This window comes from Eumetopias jubatus, unplaced genomic scaffold (genome assembly GCF_037043125.1).
Source record: "Eumetopias jubatus isolate StellerSeaLion01/CBP00866 unplaced genomic scaffold, mEumJub1_p1.0 scaffold_12, whole genome shotgun sequence".
Lineage (NCBI taxonomy): Eukaryota > Metazoa > Chordata > Mammalia > Carnivora > Otariidae > Eumetopias > Eumetopias jubatus.
Window position 1 is genome coordinate 419,431 of NW_028274818.1, and position 20,001 is coordinate 439,431.

At 46.9% G+C, this 20,001-nt stretch overlaps 2 protein-coding genes across 7 annotated transcripts in view; one reads left to right on the forward strand and one right to left on the reverse strand.

Moving 5' to 3' along the window:
* The first annotated feature begins 2,604 nt into the window (after positions 1-2,604).
* On the forward strand, positions 2,605-3,869 carry RPS27 (ribosomal protein S27). The gene is made up of 4 exons (XM_028090124.2): positions 2,605-2,712; positions 2,970-3,078; positions 3,310-3,420; positions 3,779-3,869. The coding sequence occupies exons 1-4, from the start codon at positions 2,707-2,709 to the stop codon at positions 3,805-3,807; spliced, it is 255 nt and encodes an 84-aa protein (XP_027945925.1). The 5' UTR covers positions 2,605-2,706; the 3' UTR covers positions 3,808-3,869.
* Positions 3,870-4,119: 250 nt separating this feature from the next.
* The window catches only part of NUP210L (nucleoporin 210 like), an 82,908-nt gene continuing 67,026 nt past the window's right edge, over positions 4,120-20,001 (reverse strand). For 2 of the 6 annotated variants that reach the window (XM_088017096.1, XM_088017093.1), the window contains exons 27-33: positions 18,083-18,219; positions 12,883-13,009; positions 10,023-10,172; positions 8,398-8,648; positions 7,609-7,816; positions 4,966-5,070; positions 4,124-4,516 (exon numbers count right to left, since the gene is read on the reverse strand). In XM_088017096.1, coding sequence (XP_087873222.1) covers positions 4,254-4,516; positions 4,966-5,070; positions 7,609-7,816; positions 8,398-8,648; positions 10,023-10,172; positions 12,883-13,009; positions 18,083-18,219 — 1,241 coding nt within the window. In that variant the 3' untranslated portion in view covers positions 4,124-4,253. Of the gene's footprint in view, positions 4,517-4,965; positions 5,071-7,608; positions 7,817-8,397; positions 8,649-10,022; positions 10,173-12,882; positions 13,010-18,082; positions 18,220-20,001 lie in introns of all 6 variants that reach the window. The other 4 variants (XM_028090123.2, XM_088017094.1, XM_088017095.1 and 1 more) reach the window with 4 other exon arrangements.

Sequence of the window (20,001 nt, forward strand, 5' to 3'; positions counted from 1 at the left end):
CTTCTGGGCTCCGGGGTTCCCAGCCTTCAGATCCGGCCCAGCTCCCTGGGAACGCGGCCGGACGCCCCGGAGCACCAGCCACTTGTGGGGACGGCCTGCCCCCTGGTGGACGGCGTGAAAAGGTGTCCCCATGGGCCCGACACTCACACCACGCGCACCACACACACAACCCCCCCACACCCCACATACACACATCACATACCACACCAGACACACACCACGCACACAACCCCCCACCACATACACCACGTACACACACGCACACACCACACACCTGTACATACTACATATGCACCACACACATACACACACAACCCCCACACCACAATCACACACACCACACACCACACCCCGATTCCCATCACACCACACACACCATTTATACATACAGACTACACACACCATGCACACCACACACAGAACACACATCACATAGACAAATACCACCCACAAACACACCCACACCACATACGGACATCACACATACACCATACACATCATACATATACCACACAAACACATCACACACCCCACTACCACACAATCACACACGCTACCACACCTACATCACACCACACACATCACACCACACACACAACTCAACCCCCACACCCCCCATGCCACACCACACCTCCTCACATCCCCCCCACCTCACACACACACACACACACACACACTCTCTCTCTCTCTTTCCCTGAGACACATCCTGGGGCTTTATTAACAACAGTATTCAAATCTTCTGGGACCCTGTTTGTGATTGCTCTGACAAGCCAGTTTCAGGAAGCCATAAACTGGGACTATAAATGCCTGGTTTCATTCTTTTGAGGGGGCATGGATCTTTAGGAGAGCCCTGAGGCTGCCCTCCTGCCCGCACTGAAAGGGCTGTGAAATGGCAATGAAAAAGCTCAAGCATGGAAAACACGGCTATGAAGGAACAAGTTTATCTTTGTCTTTGGAAAAAAACGATTCAAACTATCTGCTTTTGTAACGGCGGGTCAGCAGAACGGTCCCTGTGCAGTGTACTGGCTCTGGGAAGACATCCTTTGTCACTGGGCTCATCCTTGTGTCCGTGCGGTTCCCAAGCACAGCTGTTCGACCCCCCTCTCGTCCAACCTCTCACCTCCCACTGTCTTCAGGCCGGATCGCGAGCCCTGAGTCCCCTCGGTTTCCCCTCGCGGGCCACACCGTCTCCTACCAATTACTTATTTTTAGAAAGACCTTATCTATTCGACAGAGAGCGCGCGCACGAGCAGGCGGAGCAGCGGAGGGAGACGCGGGCTCCTCGCCGAGCAGGGAGCCGGCCGCAGGGCTCGATCCCCGGACCCTGCGACCATGACCCGAGCTGAAGGCAGGCGCTCAACCGGCTGAGCCACGCGGGCGCCCCCTCTCCCAGTCCTTCGGCTTTCACGAACTGTTCTGATAGAAACTCATCAATTCTCTTCCTTCTCACTTTGCCCGGATCTGGACCCCTCATCCCCGAAGTGTGGCGTGTGCGGCGCTCACCCCTCTGAACAGCACTTGCGCTGGCCCACACCAGCCGTCACTGGAACCCAAGCCCAGGACGCTTCGCCCTTCGCTCTCAGGGCCTCGGCCACCAGGCCTTCCCCTCCCGCAGCTAGGGCCGGCTCGGCCCGGCCTCGGTTTTCGTCTTCACAAGCTCTTCCATCAGGCCTAGAAGGCCCTTCTCCCAGGCTGTCGCCCGCCGGTCCCCTGTCTTTCAGAATTCAGCCTCAATGTCACTTCCTCGGGGGACTTCCCGGCCCCTCGGGGGCGTGCTGCGACCGGTCCTTGCCGGTCCTAGGAACGAACTGTGCTCCTCGCTCCCCAACGCCGGGTTCAGCGACGTCGCACTGGCGGGGTCTGAAACCGGCCGCCGTGGGCGTGCTTCCAGCACCGAGAGGAGCCAAGGCAAGTCGGGGCTCCGGGCCCCTTCGAGCCCCGAGCAGCGCGCACACGCCCTTCCTCCGACTCCAAGACACCATTCGAGAGCCACCTCCGGTGCCCCTTACGACAAAGGGACATATCCTAAGCGCTGCGTCCGACCGCAGAAGATGCTGCTTCGGCCTGCCGCTGGCTCGCTCCCCGTCGTCAGCGCGTCGGCGCCGCGAGCATTCGCGCGCTCGCGGCCACTGCTGGCGCAGACCTGCGGGAAGGGCCGTGGCAACGTCCCGCGGCACCGCCGGCTCGGGCGGCTCCGTGGGCTGCGCTGGGCGTCCCTTCGCAGTGTCCGCGCGGCGCAGCGTGCGGAGCCGGCGCGGCGCTGCCCACGCGGGCGCGACGTCGGTGTCTGACGCCATCGTCGTTAGAGGGGAAAGACGGGACAGACACGACGGAACTCAACGGCGGCCATGCCCTCGCCGTAGGCCGGGGACGCGGGAAAGAGGAGGGCTTTCTCCTCCCGTTTCGCCGGTTGTTAACTGGCAAAGCAAACGCGCTGAAAAACAGCAGAGGAAGCCGAGAGGTCCCGGGCACGGCTCGGCCGCGCGGTCTTCCTCGGCAGACCCTGCTAAGGCGCTCCCACCGTCGCGGCGCAGCGACCCCCGTCGGAAGTCGTCCGCAGGAAGGCGCCCATCTCTGGCGGAGGCGGCGCGCGGACTCCGGCATGGCTGCCGACCGCGCTCGCGTCACTTCCGGCGGGCGGCGGATATAAGCGGCAGGATTTCCGCTTTCGCTCCTTTCCGGCGGTGACGACCTCCCCACGAGAACATGCCCGTGAGTTCTTCGGCCCGGCTCCCGGCGGAGCCCTCGCCTCCCGCGCGCGCGCGCGCGCCCCTCCGCCGGATGCGGGCCGCCGGGACCGGCCGCAGGCTCCAGGCCGCGGGCGGCGGGCGCGGGGGCGGGCGGCGTGCGGCCCGGGGCGGGGGTAAGATGGCGGCCCCGCTGTGGACGCCGGGCGGAGAGGGCTGCTGCTCTTGCTGCCGCCGCCGCCGGCCGCCGCCGTCCTGACCGCGCCTGTCTGCCCCTCGTAGCTCGCGAAGGATCTCCTGCACCCGTCCCCGGAGGAGGAGAAGAGGAAGCACAAGAAGAAGCGCCTGGTGCAGAGCCCCAACTCCTACTTCATGGACGTGAAGTGCCCCGGTGAGGGGCGCCGCCCGGGGGAGGGGGGGGCACGGCGACGGCCGGCGGGGGGGCGGGGCCTGAGGCCGGCGGGGGGGCGGGGCCTGAGGCCGGCGGGGGCGGGGCTGGCGGGCTGCCGGGGCGCGGGGCTTGAGCGTGCGTCCCGCCCAGAGGGGGCGTCGCGGGCCGGCGCTCGGGCACAGGCGCGGACGGAAAGGTCCTAACCCCCTGCTGCCCGGGGTCTCTGCCCAGGATGCTACAAGATCACCACCGTCTTCAGCCACGCGCAAACGGTAGTTCTGTGCGTCGGCTGCTCCACCGTGCTCTGCCAGCCCACAGGAGGGAAGGCCAGGCTTACAGAAGGTGAGCTCACGGACGAACGTGGGCACTTGTAGCGAGGGACCGTGTCACGGCCTGCCTCCCCAAGGCTGTCGGAGCTGGAGGTCGGTCGTGCACACGCCTGCCCCCCCCCCCCAAGAGAGCGTTACGAGCAGCCACAGTCCCTTAGCGTCAAAACCCTGAGCTGTGAAGCTGAGGCGGGGGAGTAGGGGAAGGGTCTTCGTTTGGGCTGTAGTGGTGAGTTCCTGAAACGACTGAAGTGGCAGCTGCAGGGTTAGAGGAAAGTAAAGACGTAGCTTTCTTGGGGGTGGGTCATCAGGCATATGCCCTTGCTCTGTGGGCGGGGGGCAGGGTAAGTAAGCTCGGAACCTTTGTCTTCCAGGATGCTCCTTCAGGCGGAAGCAGCACTAAAAGCACCCTGAACCAAGATGAGTGGGACACTCTCCCAATAAACAGATTTTGGATACATCCTGCTTATTGTCTTTGTTTTACTGCTAGGAAGTTGCTACCTCAAGTACTCAGGGGCAACCAGAAGAGTGGACTGCTAGAGTCATTTGGGGCAAGTAAGTGGCCAAGTACTTAAAAAGTCTATTTGGGACATTTCTGTCCAGCTAGGCTCACTGAGTAAATCTTTGGAACTTGGTAAAAACGTGGGATACTATGTAAATGGATATTTTCTTTCACTTTTATGTTTTCATAGCATTGAGAATTGACAGTCGACCTTTAAAATACAGCTTAACATACACCACTTTAGCTCAGAACAGCTTAGGATCCTTTATTTACGGTCACACTACCTAGTTTGGGGGCTTACGGCTCCAGTCCTCTACAGTTGAGGGGATTTGTCCAAGTGGTGGAGGTTAGTGCCTTACGCTCCATAGCCAGTGTTGTAGCCGACTCTGGCCTGGTGGGGCTTGTGGACTCGTGAAAGGTGGGGGAGAACGTGTGGTGGAGGTATAAGAACCTAGAAGTAAAAATGGGAAACAGATGAAGTGTGAATAAAAGTGGATATCTGAGCTTTTCAGAGGTGAGGGTGGTGATTCTTTACCTGGTTGTGGTGTCCCTAGAGTCGGTACATAAACAACTGGAACTGTCTGTATCTTGTTTAAGAAGGCATTATACGCTGGAAAAAGAACAGGACAGATGTCACCATTATCTCAAGGCTTAGCGGTAGTTTCCACTTCCAAGTGGGGTTCCGTCATATGCACTTCACTGCTTCTTGGTGGTAAGTCGAGCAGGACCTTTCGTCCACTAGGTGATTAGGGAGGCTGAATGAGTTCCAACTGCTTGTCACAGCTAATGTGCATCCTCGTAGTTGGTAAAATTAAAGATTCTTTATTTATTTGACAGAGCACAAGCAGGGGGAGGAGCAGGCAGGCAGGGGGTGACGGAGAAGCAGGCTCTCTGCTGAGCAAGGAGCCTGATGCGGGGCTCGATCCCACGACACTGGGATCATGATCTGAGCCGAGGGCAGTTGCTTAACCAACTGAGCCACCCAGGCGCCCTAGTGAAATTAAATGAGGGCAGTTTCTAAGTCAAAAGTCCATGTTGCTGAATGTAAGGGCTCCTTACCTAAAAAGATGAAAGCTGTTGATGCCAGCACTGCAAAGATGGTAAAGAGGATGGTCTGGTGAGAACCCAGGAACTTCTGGAGAATACCTGAATCTTCACACTGATCTGTGCATTGGTCAGAACAATAAAAGGTAATAGTTACTTAGAGCATTCAGGGCAGGTGGCTGTGTTTAAAAACACATGGTCATGGGTATCCAGCAGAAGCTCTCAAAACCCAACCCTGTGGGAAATTGTTTTGCTTAACAGAGGTGAATTATGTACTTGGTTCTTCCACCTCTTTTTGGCTTGTTCCTGTCTCCCAGGTAATAAACTCCCAAACTTTGAGTCTTGTATTTCTTATCAACTTACAAATGGATATGTAAACGCTACTACCTCAAGATGCCTGTTAACCTTTCCTGATGACTGACTTCTCTTCACCAAATTTGTGATTGTGGCGACTGAACTTCCAATTCTAATCCCTCTAACCTGAAATCTTTTTTGGATCACCAACCACTTTTTAAATCCAGGGGTCCCCTTGTCATTCTTTACTTAGGATGTCCTTTCTAGGGAGCATTCAGATTTTTGTGTAACACTGTCCTCAATAGAACTTAAAACTTGTGTTTTTGAAGCACACGTGACATTTGACTTTGGTTATTTCAAATTCTTCAGTGTCTAGAAATGAACACCTGCCCCAGTGGACTCCCCTGAACTTCCAGGTCTTCCCGTATATCTCATATTGTCACCAGGCCCTCCTACCTAGTTCCTGTTCTGCATCCCTAGTATAGGCCCTCTAACTTTTGGACTTGTAACTGGTCTGTCTTCTCAAGGTACTTTGTTTCAGAACTGTTTACAAACTGCTTTGCTCTGAACACTTTTAAGGTTGTTTGAAATAAAGTGCACTAAAAACAAGATTCTCTATACTAATCCTTGATCAGGTCCAACTGTTGAAAGCTTCTGGCTTTCCAATGTTTATACGGTAAGAGTCCAAATAAAACTTACGGGACATGATCAGCCTTTCCAACACCCCTTTATTCTGGCTACAATGAACTATTTACTAGCTCCTGAATTAGACCCTGTCTTAAATCTGATTTCTGTACTAGGTACCATCCCTGGCACATACCAGTGGGCACTCAACATGCCTATGTGAATAAGCTAGCTGAAGACTGGGTTGGATCTTTTTGTCTGACCAATCCTACCCACCATGGTTGTACTGTTCCCACTGGCCCCTCTTAGCTCTGAGAAGTGCAGGGGTTCTTAACCATTTATTGTGCCGTGAGCAACTTGGGCAGTATGGTGAAACCCATGGATCCTATCTCAATGTTTTTAAATGGGAAAAAAATGTGTAGGAATAAAAGGAAACCCAATTATGTCAAAGCTAACCACGATGGAAAAAACTTCGTGATATAGCTATGTATGTACACTCAGCAAGATGTTAAAAAGGCCTTTTTTTGAGTGCTTTAGTAACAAGAAAGATCTAGGCTCAGACCTGATAACTACTGTAATTTTTATGTAACTTTGAAATGAATTTTGAGATCTAATAACTGGAACATCAAAATACCTGAATTCTGTTGGTGACAGTCACACATATTGCTATTGCTGTGGTTTCTTGCCTATATTCATAAAATCAGTGGAAATGGAAACTTTATTGAGAGGTTAATTGAAAATAAAGATGCAATATTTCCTCCTCAATGGAGGTCATGGGCACCTGGAATTCCATCCATAGACCCTTGCAGAAACCCATTAAAACTCTAGATTTAAAAACTCCCAACAGAAAGAACACAGATTAGAGTTGAACACTTTCTAGTCCTGGGACCTTGAGCATCTACATTTGTTCAATTCTTAAAGGGAAAAACTTTAGAGTTACAAGAGAACAAATGCACATAAAAAGCACTTAGGGTATTGGCCAGTACATGTCAGGTGCTTGTAGAAACAGACCTTCCTTCCATTGGAGATGAATGGGGGTTCAGTCCACTTCTAGTTAATTCAAAGAACATCTGGAGGGATGGGCAGGTAGCGGTGGCAGTATGAGGAGGATGATTCTTTGGCTTTCCTAACACTTTTCCATGAATACACACAGTCCCATCCCACCCAGACCGGGCATAGTTTCTGAGTAATGGCTAGAATCAGGATTTGTGGAGCAGTCTTAGTTCTAGGACTATCACCATTTGCCCAGTGCCTGATGCAAAAAGATCTGCCGGAGATTTCTGAAGAAAAACATTTATCAAGAGGTTTAAAACAGGAAAATAGTACACTTAACAAGGCTGAGAAGTTCTTGTTAAGTTGATAACTACTCTTAAATATATAAGTAGAATATCTTGATGGTGATAAGAGAGCTCCCTGAAGGTTATGTTATAAATAGGCTTGGAAAGTAAAGATCAATGCCCCAGCTAGTTTGAGTAATCTTGGTGAAGTGGCTGAATTTCTCATTAAGCAATACATTCTGTGGTCTTTCCTACTCTAGATTAAAAACAGGAACCCCGGGGCACCTGGGTGGCTCAGTCAAGCCTCTGCCTTTGGCTCAGGTCATGATCCCAGAGTTGGGGCATCTGGCTCCCTGCTCAGTGGAGAGCCCGCTTCTCCCTCTGCCCCTCACCCAGCTTGCTCGCTCTCCCTCTCTCAAATAAAATCTTCAAAACAAACACACCAGGAGCTCCCAGTGCTCACCTGCACCAGACTTATCCTTCAGAGCTCTCACTAGCACAGCCTCATTTTGACTGGTGAGCTCACAGGAAATATTGATGAAAATGGGTGATGCCATCTGCTGAAGGGAGGTGAAGTTGAGTACTCTTACGGGATAGACAGCCAGGCCAGGCGTGAGGGAAGAAGACTGTCTGTGGCCAGAGACCGCTAGAACTGGGGAGCTGGGGAAGACCTTGGAGAAAAGATAAAATGGCACTTGTTTGTATCAATATTGCATTCCAATCTTAAACGTACAATAAGATCCCTGTATTTCTAGTTAGCAATCTGAAGATAAGTCATCTGCTTTTCCACACTCAGATGTGTTGGAGTAGATAAGGGAAGAAAATGATCTGTGAGAGGTGCCTGGGAGGCTCAGCTGGTTAAGCGTCAGCCTTCAGCTCAGCTCATGATCCCAGGCTCCTGGGATTGTGCCCCACATCAGCAGGGAGCCTGCTTCTCCCTCTCCCACTGTCCCTCCGCTCATGCTCTCTCTCGAATAAATCTTTAAAAAAAAAAAAAAAGTTCTAAACTATAAAGACTAGGATGATACTAATATCTTCCAGACTGACAAAGCTCATGACCTAAATTTTGGACTCTGGGAGTACCCTTGCATTGTGAAGAGGACAGGTTTTCTTCATTCTAAGAGCCCTCCCCCCTTGTGGTGAATTTTATCAAAGTCATTCCAGAACTGTTCCTTTGCCCTTGGACTAGGAATGAAGACTCCTTTTTCAAAACCCTGATCTCAGTTATGTTTTGGTTCAGTGCTTCACATACCTCTAGCTTCTCAAGAACTCTGTCCACCCCCAGCACTCTTATCTCCCCAGTGTCTTGTCTGTGGCTAAGAATCAGTTCTGACTGGTTGATGTAAAAGGCTGGGATGAAAGGAAGGAGGGCTCTTTGCATTCCGTTCTTGCTCCGTTCACTGACCAGTGTGGCCCACCCATAGACTGAGGTGTCAGCCACGCTGAGGGCCTGCAGCAGCTCTTCTGACTGGGGTTGAACCTCGATTAGGCAGACATAAACCCCTGAAGAAAAGATGAAAAACTGAGCGGGGAAGGTTCAGAGGCTCTATTGAGCCAACTGGCTTAAAATAGGAAGGAAAAATGGAAGCAAGTTCAGAAGGAAATGTGAACTCAACTTTGAGTGTTCACTCTTAGCAGACTGTTGGCCACTGTGGGGGAAGGGTACCGAAGAAAAACAGTCCCAAGCAACCCACAGTTGAACTTGTTGCTTAAATCAACATGTCAGGTAGGAGTAAGTAACACAGTACAAACAAATTAAGGGGATACAGGATGAAGTAACCAAGAGTTGCCGAGATTAGGAAAGGGTTTGTGAAAGATGCTTTGAGCATGGCTTAGTCACTTCTCTGTCAAACCGTATCTCGATGGGAGTATCGTTCTAGTTACCCAGGCTCACACTCAGCTGTCCTTTCGTAGACACCCTTTCCTTCACTCCTAAATCCAACCATCCTCTAAATTTTGCTAACTCATCTTCTGAAATGTCTGACACCGGTTAGTATCTCCCTGTTACTCTGGGCTAGACCCTCCTCAGTTCATGCTTGGATTTTTGCAGTAGCCCCTTCCCTGGCTCTTCCCTCCTTTCTGTCCCACCAAGCTCCAGGCTCTCAACTGCCTGGGATGTCCTGGCCTCTGGCCTCTTCACATCTAGCTCACTCCTAGTCACCCTTCCACAGGCCTTGCTGTGTAAAACCACACTCGAACCCCCAGGTTTGAGGTAGATGCTCCTCTTCTCTTTCTGCCTCTACAGCATCCCATGCATCTCTATTCTGTGACGGATCACCTTGCGCAGCACTGGTGAAAGTGAAGAGCCCTGTCTTGGTCCCCTGTGTGCACCTGGTGCGTGTCCTGGCACCAGGCATTCTGTTTAGTGCCCACCAGTTTGCTGAGTGAGCCTTCCTTCAGTGGCTGCTCATTATTCACACCATACTGCCTGGCCTTGGAGCAGAAGGTCTTGGGCAGTAGCACTATCCTATTTATGCTTTGATTTTGACATCTCAGGTTTGACATGAATCCTCTCATTTTTAGATCAGGTGATTTATATGAAATTCCAATGTCATGCCTATTTCTACTTTATGCTAGTTAATCCTACTGTGCTTGGAATATCCTTCAGTTCAACAATAAACACTCAAACACTACTACTTCCTGGGGATAAAAGATGAATGATCCAAGTCCAGAGATAACAGGGACTAGCAAAAAAAGGAAATGGAAGACTATAATAGAAAAGCACAGGGTGTTACAGAGATTAAACAAAAATGTTGGTTGAGAAAGTTTCCATAGTTATATAGCAGATGAAGCTGGAAAGTGTAAATGCAATCTAATAAGCAAATGACAACTGTACAGAGATGGAAACGGGCATCAGACCCAGCTGGTGGGACCCACCTTTCTCCATGCTGAAACCTGCATGGACATGGAAGATTTTGCTTGCTGGGATGTCTAGCAAAGTATTACTGAACTGCACATGGCACAGCACGAGGGTCTCAGGAAGAAGTATTGTTGTAATGGCCGAGGCCTGACTTGGGGTACAGGATCCTAATAAGCAGAAAAGAGATAAATAACTGTCATAAGATTTGTAAAAGAGACTTCTATAAAGGCAGTAGTTTGATTTAAAAAAAAGAGGCGGGGTGCCTGGGTGGCTTTTTCTGTGGAGCATCTTGACTCTTGATTTCGGCTCAGGTCATGATCCAAGGTTGTGAGATCGAGCCCCGTGCCAGGCTCCGTGCTCATCAGGGAGTCTGCTTGAGATTCTCTCTCTCAAATAAATAACATCTTTTTTTTTTTTTTTTTAAAGGATTTTATTTACTTATTTGAGAGAGAGAGAGCACAAGCAGAGGACAGGGCCAAGCACACTCCCCGCTGAGCGGGGAGCCTGACACAGGGCTCCATCCCAGGACTCCAGGATCATGACCTGAGCCAAAGGAGACACTTAACCAACTGAGCCACCCAGATGCCCCTCAAACAAATAAATCTTAAAAAAAGGTGGGGGGGAAGGGGAGGCATCTGGCTGGCTCAGTCAGAGGAACATGCAACTCTTGATCTCAGGGTTGTGAGTTCGAGCCCCATGATGGGTGTAGAAATTACTTAAATAAATAAAAACTTAAAAAAAATAGCAAAAAAGAGGGGTCAGTTCTGTCTGATTAGGCCAGCCCTGTTGGCTCCTGCTACAATCAAGATGAAAGAACAGTCTAAGACCCTTGCTTTGGCTAGTTTGTGAATTACTGTAGCGGGGCTTCCATTATCAATATCGTAGTTGGGGTCCTCTTTCAAAAGTTTTTGGAATTCATCAGTGGGAATGAGACAGATTCCAGGGAAGGACAGCTATTGCAGTTGGGAGGTATCTTTTCAGTCTAGGAGATTTCATTTTCCATAACCGATTGCAGTGATTCAAATTAGAGATCTCTAGAATTTTATTACAAATGGTATCTTAAACAGGAGCCACACAGCCAACAAGAAATGGATAGCTGCAATGGATGGCATTCTAGAATAGGAGCTGGTGTCCTGAAGAAGATTTTCCCCTGCACAGTTTGTTAATGGTCGCAGTTTGCCGAAGTTCTTTCTCAGCTGACAGTAGTCTGGTGACCATTTTCATCTTTTGGAGACTTATCAGCAATATCAAAGGAGTTTCATGAGGTTTCATAATAAAATAAGTTGTGGTTTTAGATTTTGGGGGGGGGAAATTGCAATCTGGAAATCATAAGGCAGACAACAAGTGAATATGTTGTAAATATTTAGTACTTTGTAAAAGAACCTGAAAAACTTTAAAAATCAAATATTTATATATACTTAGATTATACTTATGATAAAATTAAGTAATGTGAAAAGAAAATAAGTGCTTAAGGGCGCCTGGGTGGCTCAGTTGGTTAAGCGACTGCCTTCGGCTCAGGTCATGATCCTGGAGTCCCGGGATCGAGTCCTGCATCGGGCTTCCTGCTCAGCGGGGAGTCTGCTTCTCCCTCCAACCCTCCCCCCTCTCATGTGCTCTCTCTCTCTCAAATAAAAAAAAAAAAATCTAAAGAAAATAAGTGCTTAAAAATTGAAGGACAAAAAGGGCAATCAGACTTTAAATTTTATAGACAGTAATTATATTTTGAACTTCTTGGTTTTGCATGTTCTCTTGGCAAAAAAAAGTGAATGAAAGAATTTATGTGGACTTTGGAGTGGGACAGATCTACCAATTCTGCCACTAACTAGTTGTTACCTTGTACATGTTACTTGCTCTCAGATTCAGTATTTCTCATTTTTAAAATGATAATTACTACATATGCTTGTTAAGTGAGGGGTGCCTGGGTGGCTCAGTCGGTTAAACATCCGACTCTTGATCTCAGCTCAGATCTGGATCTCAGGGTTGTGAGTTCAAGCCCCATGCTGGGTACTGGGCATGGAGCCTACTTAAAAAAAAAAGATTGCTAGGGCGCCTGGGTGGCTCAGATGGTTAAGCGTCTGCCTTCGGCTCAGGTCATGATCCCAGGGTCCTGGGATCGAGTCCCACATTGGGCTCCCTGCTCCTTGGGAGCCTGCTTCTCCCTCTGCCTCTCTCTCTCTCTGTCTCTCATGAATAAATAAATAAAATACTTAAAAAAAAAGATTGCTAAATGAGATAAAATATATAAAAACTGCTAACATAGCACCTAGAATCTATTAGGAATTTCTTGTATTTTAGTTTTCTTTTCTCCCCCACTTTTTAAAAATTTTTTATTATTTTTTAAAAGTAATCTCTATGCAAAATGTGGGGCTTGAACTCATGCCCCTGAGATCAAGAGTCTCATGCTCCTCTGAGCCAGCCAGGCACCACCCCCCCATCTTTTATTGACAGTAAATTATAGCCCAGTACAGAACAAAAAAACATACAAAATAAATTTGCTGAGCAAATAACACTTAAGATGTCACCTAGTCCAGGAATTCTTAAATCTAGGGAAGCTGGAAAAGAATTGGGTCTTAGGCCTTATCCCAAACTTATTAACTATCTGGATGGAGCCTAAGACCATATTTTTAAAAAATTTCCTTGGGTAACCTTGAAAATCAGCCACCTCTCAGGCAAGGTTATAACTAGAAAAACAACAGTGACTAGGTTTAGCCTATATCAAAACCTGGTATCCAATCAGCTGTCAATGATTTGTTTGTTAAAGGTGGAGTCAATTTTGAAATAAAAGGAAATATGGATTGCTGGTCTAAGGGGTAAATGAGTTGAACGAAGACAGGAATGATGGAAACAATCACCCAGACCTATAAAGAAACTCCAGACCTTTAAGATTAGCACCATTTCTGCCAGTGGTGATGAAGAGCTTGAACACAGTTGAATTGGGGGTATTGGTGAGGTAGGTCTTGAGGTCATAACTGAGTGTTATTCTTGATGATGCATTGACCACCACCTGTCAGCAAACCAAAGGAAAATCTTTACCTAAGTTCTTAGAAAATATTGTTCTCTCCATCTCTACCCTTCATAACTTATTCAACCAAAAGCATCCATTTCACACAAGTGCAAACTGCCCTTCTACTTCACCACGTATTTAAGAACCACAAAATCTATTTACCTTTGAGAAGAAAACATTTTTTTCCTAAAAGGAGGTCTTTGTCCATTATTCTGTTTGACATCTTCCCTTTGGATGACTCCCTATTAAAATGCCTTTAAAGACAACTGCAACTTTCTTTAGTTTCATATAATCTCAGCCCTTTCTGAAACTTTGAAGTACTTTGTTTCTCTCAATATACTTGTAATGTTCTGTCTTGTACTGTATTTTTATTTTTGTTAAAAATCACTATTAGAATCACTATTTAGAATCTAAAAATCACTATTAGAATCTCTCTTCAACTGAGAACCCTAATTTATCTTTGTATATCCTGTACTGTGCCTTGTATTTAAGGCAAGTGCTTAATGATTACAATGAGAGAAGATAATGATGGTCCTCTCCCCCTCAAATATCAACTTAAATGTATATTATTTTGTCATATCATTATGTCACTATTAGTGACACTATGTAATTACATTAAATGTATACTGTATTATAATACAGTCTCCTCAGTACTACCACAATTTTTTTTTTTTCAAATATTCAAGAACCTTGAAACTGAGTTAGTGACATAAATGCTTAGTAAGGGAAGGAGTTTTGTCTTTCTCATCTTTGTGTTTCCAGTCTGGCACAGGGCTGACACAGAAGAGGCCTCAATGAGTGACTGCTAGTGAATAATTAAATGATTATTTTACAAAGTACACAAACTAGGATATCATGACCTTTTGACATCTCTGTAGCCTCTGACAGCACAGACCAGTTCCTTCCTTGTGACCCACCTTTCTCTTTGCTTTCCTAGCACTGAAACCCTTCTCAAACTCGTCAAGTTGTCTTCTCATGCTGCCTCTGTCCCCAGCCCTTTTATTTGCTTACCATACAAGTTCTCTTTAGATGTTATCTAATTTTCCCTTTCTACGTTTATAAACTTTTGCTGAAGCCACCCTGATTTATTCATTGGTCTTCACGCAACATCTACTTTTATTTGGCTTTGCACATCTATGCCTTTAGTCTAAAATGCCTTCTCTTTTTGGGGCACTTGAGTGGCTCAGTTGGTTTAAGTACCTGACTCTTGGTTTTGGCTCAGGTCATGATCTCAGGATTGTGATCTTGGGGTTGTCTACCGCCTCCTCACTTGGTGGGGAGCCTGCTTGAGATTCTCTTTCTCCCTCTCCCCGTCCCCAACTCGTGCATGCTTTCTCTCTCAAATAAATCTTTAAAAAACAAAATAAAATGCCTTCTATTTTATCTGCCAAATTCCTAATCCTCAAGACTCTATTTTTTGTGTGTCATGACTCAGATCTCAAGATTCAGTTTAAAATGTTAAATTTAGCCTTAATGTCTAAGCAGAATTAAGTGACTTTCTTTCTTCTGTATTTTTTTTTTTAAGACTTATCCACCTATTTGAGAGAGAGAATTCAGGAGTGGGGGGAGGAGCAGAGGGAGAGGGAGAGAAGCAGACTCTGCGCTGAGTACAGAGCCTGACTCAGAACTCAGTCCCACAACCCTGAGATTATGACCCAAGCCAAAATCAAGGGTCAAGACGCTTAACTGACTGAGCCACACAGGTGCCCCTCTTCTGTATTCTTCTTCTTCTTTTTTTTTTTAGATTTTATTTATTTATTTGAGAGAGAGAGATGAGCAGGGAAAGGGGCAGGAGAGCAGAGAGAAGCAGACTCCCCACCAGGCAAGGAGCCCGATGTGGGGTTTGATCCCAGGACCTTGAAATCATGACCTGAACTGAATGAAGGCAAGACACTTAACCTATTGAGCCACCCAGGCATCCCCCCCCCCCAATTTTTTTTTAAGCTATACATCCAGAGTCACACGCCTCCCCCAGGCATGTCTGGACTCCAGGAGCACTTCTGACATGTCACTTGTAAAGCAGTGTTCAGTTATGTTGCAGTTATTTAAACTGTCTACATGTAATTATTTCTATCACCACTAGACTGTGAATTCCTTATAATAAGGCACCAGATACCATGTGGGCATATACTGGGCAATTTACTCATCTATAAAATTGGGATAATACTTTGCAGGGTTGTAAAGATTAAAAATGAGTTATACTGGATGTAAAATCAAAATTTAAAAAAACAGATGCAGGGGCGCCTGGGTGGCTTAGTCGTTAAGCATCTGCCTTCGGCTCAGGTCATGGTCCCAGGGTCCTGGGATCGAGCCCCGCATCGGGCTCCCTGCTCTGCGGGAAGCCTGCTTCTCCCTCTCCCACTCCCCCTGCTTGTGTTCCCTCTCTCGCTGTGTCTCTGTCAAATGAAGAAATCTTTAAAAAACAAAAAAACAAAAAAACAAAAAACAGATGCAAAATGCCAAGCCCATAGATGCTCAACAAACGATAGCTGTTACGTTTGAGTAACGAAAAGAGGAACAAACAGAGGAGGGAGACCCGACATGTATTTAAGGGGAAAGAGAAGTCTTCATCAAGCCAATCCTTCACTTGTTCAGCCATTTCACCTACTAAAGGATGTTGCTTCAGCAATTCTCCCTACTCCTACATCACGTTTTCCCTTCTCTACTAAATCATTCCTAAATCATTTTTTCTACCATCTCAAAAAATGATCAACAAAACAAAAATTTGACTCCAGTTCCTCACAGAGCTGTCTTATGCCCACCATCCACATGTCCTCTCAATTCTCCAGACTTCCGCTCCCATCACTGCACGGAAGCCACTCATCAAGTAACCACTCTGTAGTGAACCGATTAGTCTTTCTGTTTTCAGCTTACCTGACCTATCAGTAACATCTGACATGGCTGATCACTTCTTCCCTCCTTGAAATACAGGGACCCCTCCACTTTTCAAAAATTTGCATTAAGCCTCATCACTTTTATGAAAGACATTAATAAGTGGTTTCCCTAAGGAAAAGAAATCCAAAGAAGATTTTTGCTTTTACAAAAAAAGGTAAAAAGTAAAAACAGCATTCAGCATTTGTTTTGCAGCAAGCCATCACAGAGGCAGCATGCACCCCAGGCCTCTTCCCTGGGAACCACACTCGGCAACTTAGCATTCAGCCATGTAGCTTTTCTTTTTTTAAGATTTTACTTATTATTTATTAGAGGGAGAGAGAGAAAGAGAGAGTGAGCATGACTGGGAGGGAGAAGCAGAGGGATTAGGGACAAGCAGACTCCATGCTGAGCACGGAGCCAGACGCAGGGCTCGATCTCAGGACCCTGAGATCACGATCTGAGCTGAAATCCAGTCGGATGCTTAACCTGCTGCACCACCCGGGCAGGTACCCCTCAAATGATGACAATTCTGTCCTTTATATTGAGTCAAAACCCTGAAGTCATTTTTTTTTTTAAACTTCAAGTCATTCTTGATTCTCTCAGACTTAATACATATAATCTGCCACGAAATTCTACTGGCTCTACCTATAAGGTACACTAGAATCTGACCAGCTTCTCACCACCTCCTCTGTTACTAGCCTGGTCCCCTGGTCCACCATCATATCTCACCTGGATCATTGCAAGAATAGTTTCCCAGCTTCAACCCTTGCCCCTACAGTCTGGTACCAACCAGTAGCTACACTGATGTGTGTGTGTGTGTGTGTGTGTATTTTTTTTTTAAAAGCACACACCACCATGTTTGGGGGGGGGTTGGCACTGTTTTGTTTATTTTTATTTATTTTTAAATTTATTTTTAAAGATTCTATTTATTTATTTGAGAGAGAGAGAGAGACAGCGCACGAGCCAGGGGGAGGGGCAGAAGGAGAGAGAGAAGCAGACTCCCTGCCAAGCAGGGAGAATAATGCAGGGTCTCAATCCCAGGACCCTGAGATTGTGACCCGAGCCAAAGGCAGATGCCCAACCGACTGAGCTACCCAGACGCCCCTGGTGTTGTTGTTTTAAAAATCATGTGCAGGGCGCCTGGGTGGCTCAGTTGGTTAAGCAACTGCCTTCGGCTCAGGTCATGATCCTGGAGTCCTGGGATTGAGTCCCACATCGGGCTCCCTGCTCAGCAGGGAGTCTGCTTCTCCCTCTGACCCTCTTCCCTCTCGTGCTCTCTATCTCTCATTCTCTCTCTCTCAAATAAATAAATAAAAATCTTAAAAATAAATAAATAAAAAATCTTTAAAAAAATAAAAATCATGTGCAGCTGGACAGGATACATGTGTATGAATATACCCTAATACATAATTAAAATATTAAAAAAAGATTATTTATTTGAGGGGGACGGGCAGAGGGAGAGAGATAATCTCAAGCTGACTCCCTACTGAGCACAGAGCCCGACATGGGGCTCAATCTCACAACCCTGAGATCATGACCTGAGCCAAATCACTGAACTGACTGAGCTACCCAGGTGCTCCACCACAGTGATATTTTATTTTGTTTTATTTATTTTTTTTAAAGACTTTATTTATTTGAGAGAGAGAGAACGAGAGATAGAGAGCACGAGAGGGAAGAGGGTCAGAGGGAGAAGCAGACTCCCTGCTGAGCAGGGAGCCCGATGTGGGACTCGATCCCGGGACTCCAGGATCATGACCCGAGCCGAAGGCAGTCGCTCAACCATCTGAGCCACCCAGGCGCCCACCACAGTGATATTTTAAAGTATAAATCACAATAGTCATTCTTCTGAAATTTTTTTTTTTGAGGAGAGCAGGAGAGCGAGCGAGCAGGGGGAGGAGTAGAGGGAGAAGCAGGCTTCCCGCCGAGCAGGGAGCCTGAAGTGGGGCTTGATCCCAGGACCCTGAGTTATGACCCAGGCCGAAGGCAGACGCCTAACCGACTGAGCCACCCAGGTGCCCCTTATTTATTTATTTATTTTTCCTTCTGGTTAAAAATCCTAATCACTGTTTAGCTTTGTGTTCCAGAGTTTCCTGGCTGGCTTTATATATGACATGTCAGTATATTTCTTTTCCTGGGATGTGTATTTTATATGCATATCCCCAAATATGGGAATAGTCAACCTGGCCTCGTTAGGGTTACCTCTCGATATGTTTTCACCACTCCTGGGATGTCATGAAAAACTGTTGCTATTCCTGGACTCCTGGCCACCCCCACTCCAGTGCCAGCGTCTGTTTGTAGAATGCTGTCAGCAGAAATCATCCATGTCCCAGGTTCACCTAGGAGAAGACAAGAGGAAGCAGTTGGTCACAACCTCTGATCTAAATGGACGGTCACTCTAACCTTATTCAGACTCTGTATCAGTAGACCAAGCATACAGATATCTCTTCCTAGGAGGAACATCCAGCTTTGAAGATAACTTTATTTTCTGAATGTCAGGCTCCCCTTTATATACCATCATACCCACAAAATAAAACAAGGATTACTGACCTTCAGAATCACAGAAGGAGCTACTTAGTTGGAGAATATAACTGTTCTTAGGAAAAAGGAAAAACTCTTTTTACACACAGGGATAACTCTCCTTTAGCTACTAATGGATATCTGCAGAAGACTGTGAGAAGGCAACAACTGGTAGGAGAGAAGGTTTGTTTGCTTTAAAGTCTCAAGGTGGCAGAGGAATGCTACCTTGAGTTTAGGTTAGATTACTGATCCTGGCATTTGGTCCTTTTTTTTTTTTTTTAAGATTTTATTTATTTATTTGACAGAGAGAGACACGGCGAGAGAGGGAACACAAGCAGGGGGAGTGGGAGAGGGAGAAGCAGGCTTCCCGCCGAGCAGGGAGCCCGATGTGGGGCTCCATCCCAGGACCCTGGGATCACGACCTGAGCCGAAGGCAGACGCTTAACGCCTGAGCCACCCAGGCGCCCCCATTTGGTCCTTTTGCTTCCTCAGTCAAAGTGGTATAGATTTAGGATGTCCAAGTATGCCAGAATGGGAGATAGAAGTACAGTCCTGACAAAATCTAGCAAAAGAGTCAAGTAACAGTGTTCTTTCACTGACAAGAGATTAACAACTCTAAGATTGTAATTCTGTCAACCCTAAAGTAGGTCTAGCTCAATGGCCCTGGGTTACATGTTAGTGGTGGTTGCTTGCAAATCAGTTGTTACAGGATTTGAGGATCTGACCTGAGCGGAGTGGACTCCCTCTGAATCAAGCCCTAAATATATAGAATCTGGCCCCACGTCACATCACTGTACCCAGACACATGGATCCAGTTCCCAGAGAGGTCATAGAGCCACATACCACCCCCATCCAATCCTACTTGGATGGATTATTTGGATGCATACACCCAGGCGGGGTACACTGCTTTGGAATATGCCTTCTGTAAACCCAGAGAATTAATACTCATTTCTTAACCAAAGACTGATGTTCTTGCACTCAGTAGTACTTCCTAGGGAAGAAATGCTTTGCTGATCAAGAGTACAGTTTAGCCCAGTACAAGGTCAAACCTTATTACAGGGAAGATATATTTAAGAGTTAGGCCTTCAAATGTCCCTCACAAAACAGTGTACTCACAATTGGTTCCTAGAACTAAAGCCTGACTGCATTTTCCTTCATTCTTTACTGTTCTTCAATTTATCAATTATCCTCCTTCAGAAGATGGGAATGGGAAAGAAGACAAGGTACCCACACCACCCACATAATACAGTGAGCTATGCAATCAGGAGATGAGTGATCAATATTCCTAGAGAGGCCCTCAAGATTTTTTTTTAAGATTTTATTTTTGGGGGCACCTGGGTGGCTCAGTTGGTTAAGCATCCAATTCTTGATTTTGGCTCAGGTCATGATCTGAGTCCTGGGATCAAGCCCCACCCTCAGGCTCTGGGCTCAGCGGGGTGTCTGCAATTTGATTCTCTCTCTCCCTCTCCCTCTGCCCCTCCCCCCACTACACTGTCTCTCTCTCTTAAATAATCTTTTAAAAAAAATTTTTAGAGTCGATTTTCCTTCTCTTAAAACTTTTTTTTTTAAACATTTTATTTATTTATTTCAGAGAGAGAGAG